The sequence below is a fragment of the Nipponia nippon genome, unplaced genomic scaffold (genome assembly GCF_047370975.1).
Source record: "Nipponia nippon isolate SJK-2023a ecotype South Korea unplaced genomic scaffold, ASM4737097v1 scaffold_1, whole genome shotgun sequence".
Classification (NCBI taxonomy): domain Eukaryota; kingdom Metazoa; phylum Chordata; class Aves; order Pelecaniformes; family Threskiornithidae; genus Nipponia; species Nipponia nippon.
In genome coordinates, this window is record NW_028262290.1 from 58,645,246 (window position 1) to 58,661,264 (window position 16,019).

The 16,019-nt window shown below is 42.0% G+C and overlaps 1 protein-coding gene across 1 annotated transcript; it reads right to left on the reverse strand.

Moving 5' to 3' along the window:
• Positions 1 to 14,480: 14,480 nt before the first annotated feature.
• On the reverse strand, positions 14,481 to 15,489 carry MC2R (melanocortin 2 receptor). Its single transcript, XM_009470695.2, has one exon. The coding sequence runs from the start codon at positions 15,438 to 15,440 to the stop codon at positions 14,481 to 14,483; it is 960 nt and encodes a 319-aa protein (XP_009468970.2). The 5' UTR covers positions 15,441 to 15,489.
• Positions 15,490 to 16,019: the final 530 nt, after the last annotated feature.

The window sequence follows — 16,019 nt, forward strand, 5'->3', positions numbered from 1 at the left end:
GTGGATAGGTGAAGCTCTTCTTTGTTTCAGACTGTTTTTCTCAGCTGTTGCCCTCTCAGCCTTGGAGGTGGGTACAATCGTATTTCAAGTATATGAAATTGTGGTTTTGGTAATGCACTACTTGTCAAATGGTCTATAAAACATGCCAAGGATAATACATGAACTTCTTTTAAGTCAGCTGAGGACAGACATCTGAATCTTGAACATGTGCACAGACATTTGAAATGTAGAAAGCAAGATGTGGCCAGGGAGTGGAGAGGAAGCAATGCTGGCTGAAGTGTGGGTACAGCCCTTCCATATATTATAGCTAATTTGCTCCCATGGAAACATATATTTGAAAGCTTATTTCAAGTATCTGTTCTTTACTCTCACCATTATGTTTTGCTACAGCAGTTCTCCCCTGAAGGGATGCTAGTATTCCTTAAGGGAAGCTAGTGTACTGGCTGTTAAATTCCGCACAGTAAATCCACTGCTCTTGTTATACCTTGTTGGTAAAAACAAGAGAGTCCAAATCCAAGAGTTAAAAACAGAACAATCTTATTAGAAAACCCCTGTGATTTAAACAGAGGCCAAAATACCATAAACAACCACACAGAAGTCAGTCTACCCTGCTAAGTACCAAAACTAATTAATTCACTGCTCTGTTTGTTGTAGGGGTGATTTTTCTACCTTTACCTTCTTTCCTGCAGGGATGAACTGTGGGTTTCGACTCACAGTTGTTTTCTTCCCTCCCTGGAGCATCAGCCTGTGGCTCACCTCCTGTTTCCTTAACCTGCTTCTCAGAAGTAGAAGCTGGCTGCATTCTGGCCTCTGTTTCCAGATATGGTCTTTCTTGTCCAGCTAATTATGATTTTGTCTTTTAATTTCATGTACTAATTCACTTAAAGAACAATTTTTTCAGCTGCAGAGACCTACTGGTGTGTGTGTGTGTGCTGATACCACAGAGTTCATAGTTCCTGGGGTCCTTCAGCTACAACGGTGAGGGTGGGATGAAATGTTTTGTAGATATTCCCTGTAATGGGGCTCAGACACTACTATTAGGCTGACCCACCTCGGCTGTTACGGAGGAAAGCATGAGGGATCTTCTACCCCTGTTACAAGAATGTTTCCTCCACATGGTCAAAATATGTCCTCCCCACTTTTCAATGTGCTTATTACTTAATCAGAGGACCTTCCCCCTAGCTAATATTATTGCAATAAACTTGAGTTTTGTTATTTAAAGAAAACACCCTGAGGTAACTAGTCTAGGAGAGTAATACTAAGGCTTCATCATACAACTGGTTGAAAAAGGTGGTCAGTCGGTCATGAGAAAATGTGTGAAGATTTAACAGCAAAGGATAAGTCTTGAAAGTGCATTCTATGATTTTTGAAAAAGTGTTTTTTAAAGGGCAGCAAAATGTCTCTGGTGTTGATGGATAAAAGGGATTACAGAAAATGCAGGCTACAATATATACTAGAATATCCTTCAAAAGCCAAATATCTCAAAATTCAGTGTGCACTTCAGGTAATTCACAGATTGCTAGGCTTTAAGCAGAAATGTTAGAATTAAATTCCTTTTTTACCACTACTGAATTATATACTGTTTTAAATTTAATTCCCAACATTCTATCTTTAGTCCTTTCTCATTTCTTATTGCTTGAATGTTGTGCCAAGCAACTCTTTCACAACCCACAGTGTCTTGGGCACAGTGGTGCTTGACATTTTTCTCTTGATAATTATCACACTATTTCTACTGTTGCTAGAAAGGACTACTAAAATGAAGCAGTTAGTTTCTTTGCCTTTTCTTTCTCTTAAGGTTACATTTGCTGGCAGCTTCTTCGCTCTGTGTCACCTACCCTGTAACTGTGGCTGCCTACCTGCCAGCAGCTGCCACGCTTGGCTGCAGAGGTTTGTGCACTTTGGACAGCGTGGCCTCTCCTACCCGCATCCACTTTCAGAACCTGGGGGGACTGTCACCCAGCGTGCTGCAGGTGCGAGCAAACATCAGATTTCTCTTTTGTGGGAAAGGCCTCTTCTCCCCACCGCTATCCTGCTGTCTTGTACTAATGAAGCTGTGCTCTGGGCACCTAAACTCACAGGCAAGACAATCTGCCTTGCAGTCTGTTGTGGAGAAGTTGGTAACTGGTCAGGTGCACAAACCAGCCAAGTATGCCTTTCCAGGACTTACTAAGCAGACCCGAGCAAAGATATTTGTTGAAGAGACACACAAAAAAGTGTGCCTCAGCTTGAAATTAGTATGAGAAGGATTAAGCTGATGTAAAGACACTTTCATTTCCATATAGCTTTATCTGCAACCCAAAAATACGGATATGAAAGTATCGTTAACAGAACAGATGCATTTCTGAACTGCCAAATGTTATTTCTGACCTTATTCTAGGCATTTGTTTCACAACATTGCCAGTTGGTAAGGCATATTCCTTGTGGGGGAGGCTTTGTCATCAGTATAGCCAGAAGGGCTGGGAGAGCGGACTTACTTAATTCAGAAGACCTTTTGTTTCCCCTCTCATCCTATCACATTCTTTCAGAAGAACATTTTCCAAACCCTCAATCTGAAAGTCTGGGCTTTTACAAAGCTAACTGCAGGCAATATGAGACAATTTAGTAAACTTAAGTTTATTTGTCTTCTTTAGGAGATAAATTACCTGTTATAGGCCTAGTGTAATACAGAGTGTCTCTTAACAAAAATAAGATGCTTTCTGACTGGTTTAAAAGCAGATCTTTCTTGTAATCATGAGGAAGCAGGATTGCTTTCACTTTTCAGAGATTTGCTTTGCAGGTGAGCTTGCAGTTGGGAACTAGGGCTATGCAGTACCTTTTTCATACTTTTTTCTGGATGGTTCATGCTCCAGAGTTTGTATAGGCCAAACAGCTGCTACTGAGCTCTGATTTTGCACAGAGCATGTTGTGAATGGATCTAAATTGTTACCATTTTCTCCTTGTGCACATAGGAAAGAAGACAGTCTGGAGAGCTGAGTTAAACTGTTCTAGTTCTGAGGATCTTGTCAGTTTTGGTGGTGCCAAGAGAGCAATCCAGAACGCTGCTTAAGTCTAAGGTTCTCCAGACTGAGTGGGGATACAAGCAGGTGTCTAAAGACAGGGTCAGAAATATTGAACAAAGTGAGGAGGTAGGGGACTCAAATAATCTTGTGGGGTATGGAACCACATGACTGTCTCTTTTAAGAGCAGGTGATCACACCCTTCCTTTTTGAGAGAGCTGTGTACTAGATACCGTTCTTGTAAAATGCTGCCATTGTCTTGGTTGTAAGACTGTGAGCTTCATGCAATAGACTAATGTTTAAACCACCCCTCCAGAAGTACGTGAGGCTGGGTTCTGGTCTCTCTATTGCCTGAGGGACTTCTAGTTCAGACTTCCTGGGGAATCACTTTATTATATTTTTGCTGAAGTGAAGTACGTCAGCAGTGCAAAGAGGAGGACCTGAGTCACAGAGCTCCTTGACCCACAGGGATGCTTCTGACCCACAAGTCTCTCTCGTCTCCCACTCCAGTGAATGCTGGTTTCTTCACTGCACAGTTTCAACAGTAGCAACATCTTCAAGGAAGAGCAACTGGAAATTCTTCTACCTACATAAATGCCTGTGGCCCACCAGTTGCTTTAGAAAGGCTATAGATGGGGTTTTGAATGCTCTCTAAGAACGTAAATCTTGGTATCCCATTTCCTGGGGCTTGCTTGTGTCACTGAGTGTGTATTTCCTTGCAAAGAAAACAGAAACAGCTGTAGGTGTTCCTGTTTTAGGCACCAAATTCCACCAAAGTCCTTTGTTTTATTTGGTCCTAAATTCTTTTTTTCAGAGTACTGCCTTTTATTCACATTTTCTGTTACAAATATAAGAAGGCAAACATTTGAATAGACTACTGAATGTTAGTACAGATATTATGTTAGGTAATTTTAGTCATTTAAGCTAATTTTTATGATCATGACTTAGTTGCTGGGAGGACAATCAGCTGAGGAAAGTATACTGTAAGGTACTTAGTTATGGAATGGATATAAAGCATTTTGCAGATATAATGCATGAAATATTTTTTGAAACCTCAACATCTGAATTTCAAATGAATGTGCAATATGTTTTGAATTTTAAATTATCAGGTTATTTTTGAAATACCAGTATCACCACACTTAATCTGACTCTAATATGACTGATACCTAGACATGATACATTAACAGCGACCAGGATCACGGCAGACAATTTTATGACAATGATTTAACGAAGAAACTGAACTTTTTGAAAGGTATGGGGAAGAAAATAAAAAACAAATTAATGATTAAGCCATGAAGCACAAACATAACCCCTGTTCACATTATAGATTCTTCAGGACCTGTTTTGAATTCCTTCTGTGAGATACGGTATTACTTTATTTACACATATCCAAAGAGATAACACAGAAAATGCACTTTAAGGCTTCTTTCGTCACTAAATCAAATGGATGCAGGACTGAGACTGAAAGCCTGTGTGACTGAGTTGAAAGAACCTTTATGAAGAAAGCAATATAAAAAAAGTATGTCTGTATGTCTGTGAAGGTACGTACGAATATTTCAGTTCCTTTGTGGCATGACATCAAGAAGAGCCACAGCAAGAGATCTGGGTGAATCAGATAGCCACAGCTTCGCTGTTCCTTCCAGGCACCAGGCACTCCTTCCAGCTGCTGCCACCACTGATGTCCCTCCTCCTTGGCAGCAGTAATGGCTGATGGTGCGCAAGATAATTTTTCTCTATTAGCCACCTATTCACTGGGATTTCTGAGGCAAGTGCTCTTTTTGCCACGTGGTATTGTAGCTCTGGCACTAATATGTCAAACAGAAATAAATGCTTCACAGGCTATGTCAGTTCTGCCTCCTCTCTATGTCTCGCTTGAGTATTGTCAGAAAATCTTGCCTTTGACATGCCAAGACTGACACTGGTTCCAAAAAAGATTACAGGGTTCGAGCTTAAACAACAGTTAAATAAACAGTAAATACCTAGACGATTTTGAGAACACTCCTGAGCAGCTGTCATGGATTATTCTGTTATAAAAAGCTACTGCTCTGCATTTTCAATATAAAATATTCTTGAGTGTTCAGACTTCATTTGGCACTATCAAGGCAACAGTGCCAACCTCTAAAGTCATTTTATTATCATCCCTCTCTTTAATTCAGATTGCCTTCTAACAGAGGAGTTTTCACCCAGTTTTCACCATGTGATGGCAGAAAGCTGGCAGATAGTACTCAGCACACAAAGCCATGTACACCTGCAAAGTTTACTCTCATCAGCTGAAACAAGAGGAGATTTTTTAGTTTATCCCAGTGCTTTGAGGTAAGTGGACATCCAAGGCTTATGCACAGAACCCAGTTTAACATTATTGTCTGTGGTTTATTTGTCGGTTAGTCTCAGTCAGGATTTTCCTGTCAGTATAAGAGCACAAAGGATGCTTCAGGTTGGGATCTCTAAGAAAGCTGGTGAAGTTCACTAAACTAGTGTACTGCAAGCCATTTCCTTCATCTGTGGTTTGCCCATCCTTGCAGTCCTACTGCATCTAATTTCTAGGCTAATATTGTTAATCCTTATTTGTAGGCTTAATCAGTTGTGGTGGGTTGACCTTGGCTGGCTGCCAGACGCCCACCCAGCTGCTCTCTCACTTCCCCTCCTCAACAGGACAGGGGGAGAAAATAAGATGAAAAAAGCTTGGGGGCAAGATACAGACAGGTAGATTGCTAACAGTTACTGTCACAGGCAAAACAGACTTGACCTGGGGAAAATTAATTTATTGCCGATTAAAACAGAGTAGGATGGTGAGAAACAAAGACAAAACTAAAAAGACCTTCCACCCCACCCTCCCCTTCCTCCCAGGCTCAACTTCATTGCTTCATTCGTGACTCCTCTATGCCCTCCTCTCTCCCGCGGTGGGATGGAGAATAGGGGTTGTGGTCAGTCCATAGCAGTTCCTCTCTGCTGCTCCTTCCTCATCGTACTTTTTTTCTGCTCCAGCATGGGCTCTCCACATGGGCTGCAGCCCTTCAGGAAATATCCACCCACTCCAGCGTGGGGTCCTCCATGGGCTGCAGTGTGAATAGCTGCTCCAGCATGATCATGTCCAAGGGCTGCAGGGAAATACCTGCTTCACCAGGGTCTTCTCCACAGGCTGCAGGGGAGTCTCTGCTCCAGTGCCTGTAGCACCTCCTCAGAGAATCATAGAATCTTTTAGGTTGGAAGAGACCTTTAACATCATCAAGTCCAACCGTTAACCTAGCACTGCCGAGTCCACCACTAAACCATGTCTCTAAGCACCATATCTCTTATCATCTCACCTCGGTGTCTGCAGGGCTGTTTCCCTCACATTTTTCGTCACTCTTTTCTCACAGCTGCTGTGCAGCATTTTTACTCTTTCTTAAGCATGTTTTCGTAGAGGTGCCACCATCTTGGCTGAGGGGCTCAGCTGTGCCCTGTGGTGGGTCTGTTGGAGCTGGTTGGAACCGGCTGTGTCTGGCATGGGGCAGCCCCGGCTTCTCCTCACAAAGGCCACCCTGCAGCTCCTCTGCTGCCAGCACCTGGGCACCTGCACTCAATACATCAATACTGAATACAAAATGCAGTTTAGAAAAAAAAAAAAAAAAGCAATTATTGGTTGTTACTGCAAATCAAGGACAAAAGCCCTGTTCTGGACATCTCTGCTCCTTTCACTCATCTCTTGACATTCCTTTGCTTTGTTTGACCCTGAATGTTACTTTCTTCATTTCCGCTTCTCTCTCAGGTCTGCACACTTCTGTCCAGCAGTGCAAGATGAGTATGTCTTCTCCACACCTTTCTTTCTTTGTTCTGGTTACTTCCATGCTGTCCTCCCCAATCCTAGAAATTACTTCTTCCTTCCCATCCAGGTCTCAGCACTGCCCTCTTCCCTCCTAGCCTGATCCTGGCTTTGCTGGCAACATTTCCAGCCTGGGAGCCCGGGAACCCCTCTGCCTGATGAGCTTTCTCATGCCCCTGATACTCCTGAGCCACCTAGACAAAGCCTTCAGTAAAGACCCCTATGTATAGAAAAAGGCTGAACAATTGATTTAGTTCATTTAACACCATTATTTTAAAAAATGATTATTGTTCCGTGACCCTTTTCCTTGGGCCTGTTCCCAGACTTCTAACAACCCCTAGTGCCAGCTCCTCTAATGGGAAACGCTACCAGTCTCAAACCCCTTATTAACCAGCCAGCTCTCACTTGCAAGGCTGTGCTTCTTTCATCTGCCTGCTCATCCAGGAGCCAGCAGCTGCTTTTTGTCCAAATTCCCCCCTCTTTCAAAGGCTCTGCTGTGATCTGAGAGGAATCTAAGCGCAGACGAGAGACCTGAGGCCTCCATCAGTTCCTCTCGGCTTGCCCTCTGACATGGACCACTCCGTGCTGGGCTGAAGCGCTTTTTTCTGTCTTCCTTTTTTCCTCATTGCACAGACTGGCAGTTAAGACAGATTTACCTGTCACACCAGATGATGTGATTACCCAAATTGCTTGGCTGTGGTTTCATTTCTCAAGTAAATGAAAACGTAAGACTGTAGACTGTAAGACTGAAATGGTACATCAGCGAAGCAGACTCTGTAGATCATTCTGTAAAATTCAAGTGAAAGCTCAAATGCATATTTAGCATGGTGGATAATATAAATTAATTTTAAAAGTGAGCAGCTGCAGGAATTCCTGGGACTGGGAAGCTAGTTTTGAATTGGAAGACATCTACTCTAGACTTTCAATGTGACCAAATACTGAGACCAAATTTAAATTGTCAGGAAGGGACAATTAGGAGAATAACTTACGTGATAGGATTTTAGAGGGGCTGAAGATATTTCTTGCTGGCTTTAGAGACTGTATTAAACTACACAGTGTTATGCTGACACCGAGGCTCCGTGCAGAGCTGAATGCTCTCACGCTATGCCACAGAGGCTCCTGTATAGATTCAGATTCTGTGAAACTGACTCTTAACTGCCTGTTCGCAACTAACAGCTTAAAGTCAGGGCACTGCAGGGGCCAGTGGCCATGGGGCTCCTCTGGGGTCCATCAGGGCAGGGCCTGGCAGCCAGGACTCATCCCACCGCCCCATCCAGGAGCAGGGCAGCACCAGCCCCGGGGCAGCCCCAGCCCCAGGCATCAGGCAGCTCCCTGGGGACGGTCTGAGGCTGGGCCAGGACTTGGGCCTGGGAGTGGGCCTGGCTCGGCAGGGCCCATGGCTGGGCAGGGCAGGGCTGTGGGGAGCCGGAGACCAGCCCTGCTGAAGTGTTACTGAGGCAGGCGCTGGCGGCTTTGGGGGACTGACATGGGGCCCTGAGCTATGAGCAGAGTGGGGGAGCCCCGGGTGTGGGCGGCGACAGTCAGGACTGGCAGTGCCTCAGGGCCATGACACTGTAACGCGTTGTTGGCCTGTAAAGCTGCATGCAGTGCAGTCTGCCTTTTTGTTCTGGAAACCTTTCTGTATATAACCTTTCTATATATAACCTTTATTTTATTTATATGTACATATACTTATGTATATAACCTTTTCGAGTTTTTGATTCCCAGAGAAGTAAGGAGGCAGGTCAGCAGAACTGCCACCTTGGAGTTCCGGAGGGCAGGCTTCGGCCTGTTTAGAGGCCTGGTTGGCAGAGTCCCTTGGGAGGCAGTCCTGAAGGGCAGAGGGGTCCAGGAAGGCTGGACGTTATTCAAAAAGGAAACCTTAAAGGCACAGGAGCAGGCCACCCCCATGTGCCGAAAGACGAGCTGGCGGGGAAGAAGACCGGCCTGGCTGAACAGAGAGCTTTGGCTGGAACTCAGGAGAAAAAAAAAGGGGAGTGTATGACCTTTGGAAGATGGAGCAGGCAACAGTGTTAGGTGTAACTGTTGAAGGACTGAAGTTGTGATACACGGAATGTGGAGTAACAAACCCATCTCATGCTCTTAATGTAAAAAAATATGGAAAGCAATAAATAATCTTAATTACTCATTAGGCATTTGTACTCCAGCTGGGTTATCCAGAATTACTTAATAGCTAATGGTCACTCATTAGACTATGTGTGACAGTTCCAAAATATGATCTTTGTGTTATAGCAGTAATTTGAGCAGATTTGCAGACATAAGAAAACTGCTTTCAAGTGGACATGAAAAGTTTTCTTAAATGGTCACACTCATTTCTCCAGAATTGTACTGTAAGTCATCCTCTTTGAATCAGAAGCTCACAACAGCATTGTGTCTTCTGTAAAAGTGACACTTCAGACAAAGCGGTATCAAAGCGCTATCGAATGATGAACACATAATATCTTCAGAGATGGCTATCTGCTGTAATTACCGTGAGAGAATTAAAAACCAGACCCTGTTCCTACTTGGGGAATAGATTCTGTTTGAATAAATGTATCATTTGAAGAGTTTAGTTCAAATCTGACTCAAAAAGATATTTTGAAAAAAGTATTGGCTTGAAACGTAGACGTTTAGTACTGAAAAAAGTACTGAAAGTTCCAAGCCTCCAAGGCTAAAACAAATCCAAAAAATCAACCAAATCAATAAGGTTGTGAACATAATGGCAATTCAGGACTGTTACAAGCAGTACTAGGTCTCACGAGAAATAGATACTTTAAGATCCTTTTATTGTTTTCCTTGCCTGTAATTTTAGCTGACTCTATATGAAGTATCTTGCTTGAGATTTTTAAACAGAGAAGGCTAACATTTGCCTCAACTCCTATTATAAACAAATACTCTAAATAAGTATTGCTTGCCTTTGACGGTGCTCTGCACTTCATGTCAAACTTCTTTTTCCAATTACTTGAATATTGTTTGAAAAACTGAAATTTTGTCCAGCTAATAGGAGTCCAAGACACCTATTTTTCTGAAAGTCTTGCCCGGGACCATGATTCATGGAAACAAGATTTTTCTCACATAAATAAACTCTAAACTATATTTTGTCACAAATAAACTATATTTGTCTTGCTATTTTGTGAACAAAATAAAACTGCTATGCAAGTCTGTCTCTCACTGGCACACCGACTGCTTCAGTAGAATTAATCCCCCTGGGTGCCTTTATCAGATTTGTTCACTTTGTTCCTGAACTTGAAGTTCAGTTCAGATAGCAAAAAACCCAGGAGCTTTTCTTCTTTGGTTTTGCAGTAAGTGACTAGGAAATGTTTTGTCGCCACAGGCGTGTGAAGTTCTGTGGGCCCTTCCAAATCAAACATTGATTGTAGTGTTGCCTGTTATTTTCAAGGGACTGGATTTTCCTTCCAGGCTTATTAGCTTCTGGTAGGATCTGAGATTAACTTATTTCTCCCAATGTTAAGGTACGGTTCTGTCCCCCAAACACTTGTCATTTAAGGCTGGGCAGATGAAGGAAAGTCCCAAAATCTGTGAAAAGTGTTCACTGTTATACATTAATATATCGGAGTAGAGTTTCAAGAGTGACTTCGGTACAGTATAATGGAGGCTTCACAAATCATGACTTAAAAATTCTGTTCAAAGAGCAACACAGGGAAATATACAGACACTACTATGTGAAATGGAAAAACTTATTTGCTTGGAAACTGCACAACAGCTAAAATGCAAGCCAAATTTGCAGCCAATTAGGAGATAACATATGGAGATTTACCCATCTGCTGACATGCAACAAATGCTGGCAGACTTAAAAATGAAAATTTTCCTAGAAGCTTTTTTATTCAAGAATATTTTGTGCTCTTCCTGTCTCTGCCTCCCCTGAAATGAAATATTTTCAAAAGAATGTTCCATTTAATCATAACTAGTGCACACTGAAGAAAAAAATTTTTTTTATATGTGTCTTTTGAATTTTATATTGACTCCTTTATACAACTCTTAGGCTCAGCTTGAGATCTAATATTCTGCTGCAGATTTCAGCTATATTGCAAATGCATAGGATCTGCATTTTTTACAAATTTACATAGAGAACATGGCAAGTTCTCTTGTCCTGAACCCATTAAAAATGAAGAACAACAGGCAGTTATCGTAATTTACAATCCTTCTCTCTGTGTGCTTTGTCTTAGATCCCCTTATGCAGCAGCTTTTACCCCGCCTTGCTGGCTGTTTGGATATTAGACACACAGTCTAACAGTAACAGCCTCCAAGTTTCTATCACCAGTTTAAAGACATAACCTCAAGCCATAAGTTTAATTGTTGCTCAGGCACCATGACAGGAACAAATGCTTTTGGGATGTTGTTCTGACTGTATCCACAGATGAGACCAGGTAAGCTGCAAAGCATACACAGTTAATTCCTGGTAACATTAGGTAGGAACCACTTCCTGGCAGTGCTTGGATCTCATGGCAATCTGAGATCCAAATTCAGGAACTGCAGAAATATGTTCAAGTCAAAGAGAACGACGTGGGGTAAAACCTGCCGAAAATTTGCTGCCTAAGTGTTGACTCCTTGTCTTAACAAGCTGGATGGAAAAAAAAATCTCACTGGGCCATAACCTACATAACCCTGGCTGCTCTGTGTTTTGCAGGTAAACGGTGGCTGGAGGCTTGGGGACGGTGCTGAGAAAGACAGCGGGGCAGCCTGGGAAGGAGTGGACAGCTGCTGGGTTACTGGAGGACAGTTTGCTCTGCCCTTGAAGTGGGGCCAAGAGGAAGGGGATCAAAGGTGTGCTGTAGGGCTGATTTTGTGTCTTAGGTTCTTATCGTAGGTGTCCTTAGGGTCTTAGGTCGAGGGTGAAGCTGAAACATGGGTAATGAAAAGGAGAGAGTGAGCCCAGCTACTTGGTGAGCAGTTTGTGCCCCACACAGGCTGTCTGAGGGCTCCTACTGTGGGTCTGGGACCATGGCAGGAGAGTGCCACCACTCCCAGCCATGTTCTGAGATTGCAGCATAGGCAGAGCAGTAATGAACCTGTAAGGCAGGCTGGAGGTCTGGGATAAGGGTGGGCATAGTGCCTCATCCGACCTCCTTGCCTCAGGCAGCTATCCCCTTGGAATGTCCTAGAGGCCAGGCTTTGTGGCGAGGTAGGAGCCCAGGTCCTTGTGGCAAAGCAAAGCGCTGGTGATGCAGGGATGAGAGCTAGGCTCTGGCTCCTAGGGCCGATGAGCAATGGCTCACCCTCCTCTCTCCCCTGGGCCTGGGGATGCCGCGAGGAAGATAGGTGACAGCCAGATCCTGCGACTCGTGGGTAGGTGGGGGCAGTTAGATGAGGTCTGAAGGCAGCCAGGTCCAAGTTGTCCTATTTCCTCCAGGCCAAGCCAACCCTGTCTGAGGACTACTCTGAGCTGCCACATGTTGGTGTGGCAGAAGAAAGCAGTAGATGGTGGCCCCATCTGGGGCCTGCTGTAGCCATGGCCATGTCTGCCCCCATCCTGGGCTCTCACATTTGTCCCTTTCCTAGCTGAAACTGCCAGTGTCTCCACAAGATGAGCAGTTGTTTGCAAAGGACTTTATACAGAATTTCAATGGTATATTTTATTACTCAGTTTTGGATTTTGACATGAGTCTGTCTTGAATGTTCCTTTTTGCAGTGCTAAATGTATGTTCTTTATTGATTAATTCTCCATGTTTAGAAGTCATAGGCTAATTTTTTATTGTACATAATTTATTAAAATTTACACTTGGAGATCTCAGTCTGAACACAGAGACCTTGCATCGGTAGAGTTAGAGTGGACTTCCGTACAAAGTGCAGTGACTTCTAACATGGAGGCTACTTAGCTCTCTTAACTATGTCTGTTTTAGGGAAGCGGATGGAAAACAGTTTTGATGTAAGGTGCATTTAGTAGATATTTCATGTGTTGCAGACTTAACATAAGGGTTGCCTACATCACAATTTTCTGTCAAATATTTTTTATCATTTTGAAGCTCATCAACTGTGTGCACAGGGTATTATGGTACTGTAGGTCTTTTGTTTTGCCTTGTCTTTAATATTGCATAATTTTTTTCTTTTTTTTTTTTTTTCCAGGTCTAACAGTCATTTCTTGCTGTGCAGCTTTATGTTTGTTCTGCTTTTGATGGGAACGAAAAAATTCTCGTTTTAATAAAATGTGTGATTATCTCTGAACTCCCTTCTAAACTTGCGATTTATAGATAAATCTTTTTTGAAATAAATGTATAGGTTTGAAAAAATTTCATTTTAGTATCTCTTTTCTCATTTAAGATATTTTATTTGCTTAGTTCTATAGAAGCTTTCAGGTTTATTGTCCCTTTCTTATATCTTTACCTGTAAGCCTAAGTCCACCTGAATATGTATGGTTTGGTCCATATTCCGTATATCTTGAAATTCCTGGTTTTTTTAGTGTTCCATCAGAGTAAATTTTTCTGTTTATCTGTGAATTATAACAGATTTTATCTTTTCCTCTCCTTGTTCTTCTAGCTGTGCCTTGGCTTGCTCAGTTCATGGCTGTCTCTTACTAAATATTCTGTCTCTGGCACAGCTAAATAACTCCACTGAGTTATTGTGAGGTTAATTCCTCACCATATGCTCTGGACTGCTTCAGGATTTTTTGCTGTTGAAAACTATTCTGCCTTAAAGCTTTGTGAGTTTTGTGTTATTTTGGCAGGTACAATTAAAAATTTTATCACTAGGATTTTGTAAATTACGAACTGCTTTGTAGCACCCTTCCAGACTGGCTAGCTGATTCCTTATCCAGGTGACTGACTTCCTTGGAGGCCTTTGAATTTTCTCTCTGGTATTTTATTTTTTCAGTTCTTTGTTGTGACATGTTTAGAAAGTCATGGCTTAATCAAAGTTCTTTTACTGTCTGCGAAGCTTATTATTTTATTAAAGCAAACTGGCCCAGGGACTTCCAATGGATCTGGCAAGCTTAGCAATTCCCTTTGCTAGTCCAGATACAGATTTGGAGTTTTAAATTCAAACCTTTCTTTGCTGCCACAACAACTTTATGTTGGAAAAAACTCTTCAGTCACTAAAAATAACTTTTAAACCAAAATATCTTCTTCTCTTGGACTCATACTCCAGAAGTTATTTTTGAAACTTAGAGAACACTAATTACATGATTTTAAGGAGACTAGGTGTTAAAGAACAGTCATGAATTCACCTTTCCAGCAAAATCCAATTACATGTCTGTATTTTCTGCTTTATCATAGACTTTTATATAAATGTGCAGTTTAGAAACAAATGTTTATTTCATTGTGATTTAAACAATAGCATTTTAAAGTAATATACACCTTAAATTGAAATTACTGATACAAAATGAGTTGGCATAAACTCATCTCTGGGGTAATGCAATACTTGCTGCAGAAGATTTATATCTGGATTTTTCTGAAATAACAAAAGACAGTTAAGACATTTTTTTACTTGCGTGAAAATTGTCAGCAGAATTAACTTCCTCAGTAATATTTCTGGAGGTCTGGTTGACAAAGATTTGTGTGCATGCTTAGTTTTTATGCATTCTTTGGTAGCCCTCTGAAAATCACTGGCAGTATCCTACAAGCATAGTATTACTTTGGGCATAATTGTTAGTATTTTTAACTCTGCAAACTGATGTTGCACAGCACCCCATAGGTGTGCTTCTATAATCTTCATTTTTCATGAAGTGTTTACCAGTTCCAGTTTGACCTGGCATAGCAGAACATCTTCTTAAATGTGCTCCGTAATTCTGGGCTTCGGAATGCAAAAATCATAGGGTCGATGATCGCATTGCACATTATGAGCGTCCCATTCACATGGAAAATGGACATGTAGCAGGCGCAGTAAGGGTTATGTGGGCAAAACCTTGCTAAGAGGATGTGAAGAACAAAGGGAGCCCAACAGCAAAGGAAAACTCCAAGGAAAATGGTCAGCGTAATGGCTCCTTTCATGTTAGTTCTCTGATGGACTGTGCTGGTTGGCAGTGAGGCGATCTTTTTAGCATGAGATCGAGCCAGGAGGAACATGTGGACATAGAGGCACAGTATAAAAAACATCATTAAAGGAAACAGGATGGTAAAGGGAATGACTGTTGCTGCTTCATAGGAGAAGAGGGCAATGGCAATGCTACTGCCAGCACAGAACGTCCAAATGATTGCCAAGATGACTAAGGCCCTTCTTACTGTCATGATGTTATGGTACCGCAAAGCATAGAAGATAGTGATGTATCTGTCTGCTGCAATAGCTAACAAGCTGAAAATCGACCCCAGTAAAGACAGAATGAACATGGAATCCATGGCATCATCCAGCTTTTTCTCAAAGTCCCCACGGTGTGTTAGGTACCCCATTTTGCACAAGATGATAAAGATGTTCTCCAGTGTTTTGTACAAGCTACCTAGCATGTCTGAAATAGCTAAACTGCAAATGAAGAAGTACATGGGCAAGTGCAAATTCTTATTTCTAATGACAGCAATAAGGACAAGCAGATTTTCCAGTATTCCAGCAGCAGCAACAGTGAAAAAAACTTCCTCTGGCACCACGACCTGGGTGCAGTCAGTGATATTTAAGGAGAAATCACTTATATTTTCGAGGGAAGGAATGCTTGTCTGCCCTGTGTGTTTGATTAGGTTGGAAGGTCTCTCAGTGCTCATTTCTTCTGGTCGTGGGAAGATTCTGGATTGTTATTTCTCAGGCTTGGCTTTATTCTGAAGCTGACCTGTCAGTCAGACCATTCTTCGTTTGATGAAGGCTTTCTCCTTCATCTGGAGCAATTTTAAGATGTAACTGAAATGTTTTGAATTCCTCCTACAATAAAACATGTAGAAACATAAATATCCAGAAGAAATTTACCACACAGATAGGGCAAAAATAGACATTTGAAATATCACCTATTGCAATGGAATGAACATATATCATCATCAGAGAGAAGCAAAGTCGGTTTGGATAAAATAAGAGCTGCTCCAGGCTTCGCTGGGCCTTAGAGGAAAACAAAGTGTAAATTCTCTTTTAGCTTCAAAGCAGTTTTAAAAAATATATGTAGTTTTCTTTACGAATTTGCATTCCAAGTTTACTGAAACTGATCTGACAGAATTCAAGAGTTTGGCAATCTTTACTGGCCCAGCTGTTTGCTTTGAGGAAGTCTGGCATTTCTCACAAGATTTGCAGTATTACTAGACACAAATGAGACCAATGCCAAGATAAACTGTTGTCCAGGACAGTAACATGTTTAC

Excerpts from the sequence above, each read along its gene's own strand:
- MC2R (XM_009470695.2), bottom strand. The coding sequence starts at position 15,440 with ATGAGCACTGAGAGACCTTCCAACCTAATCAAACACACAGGGCAGACA.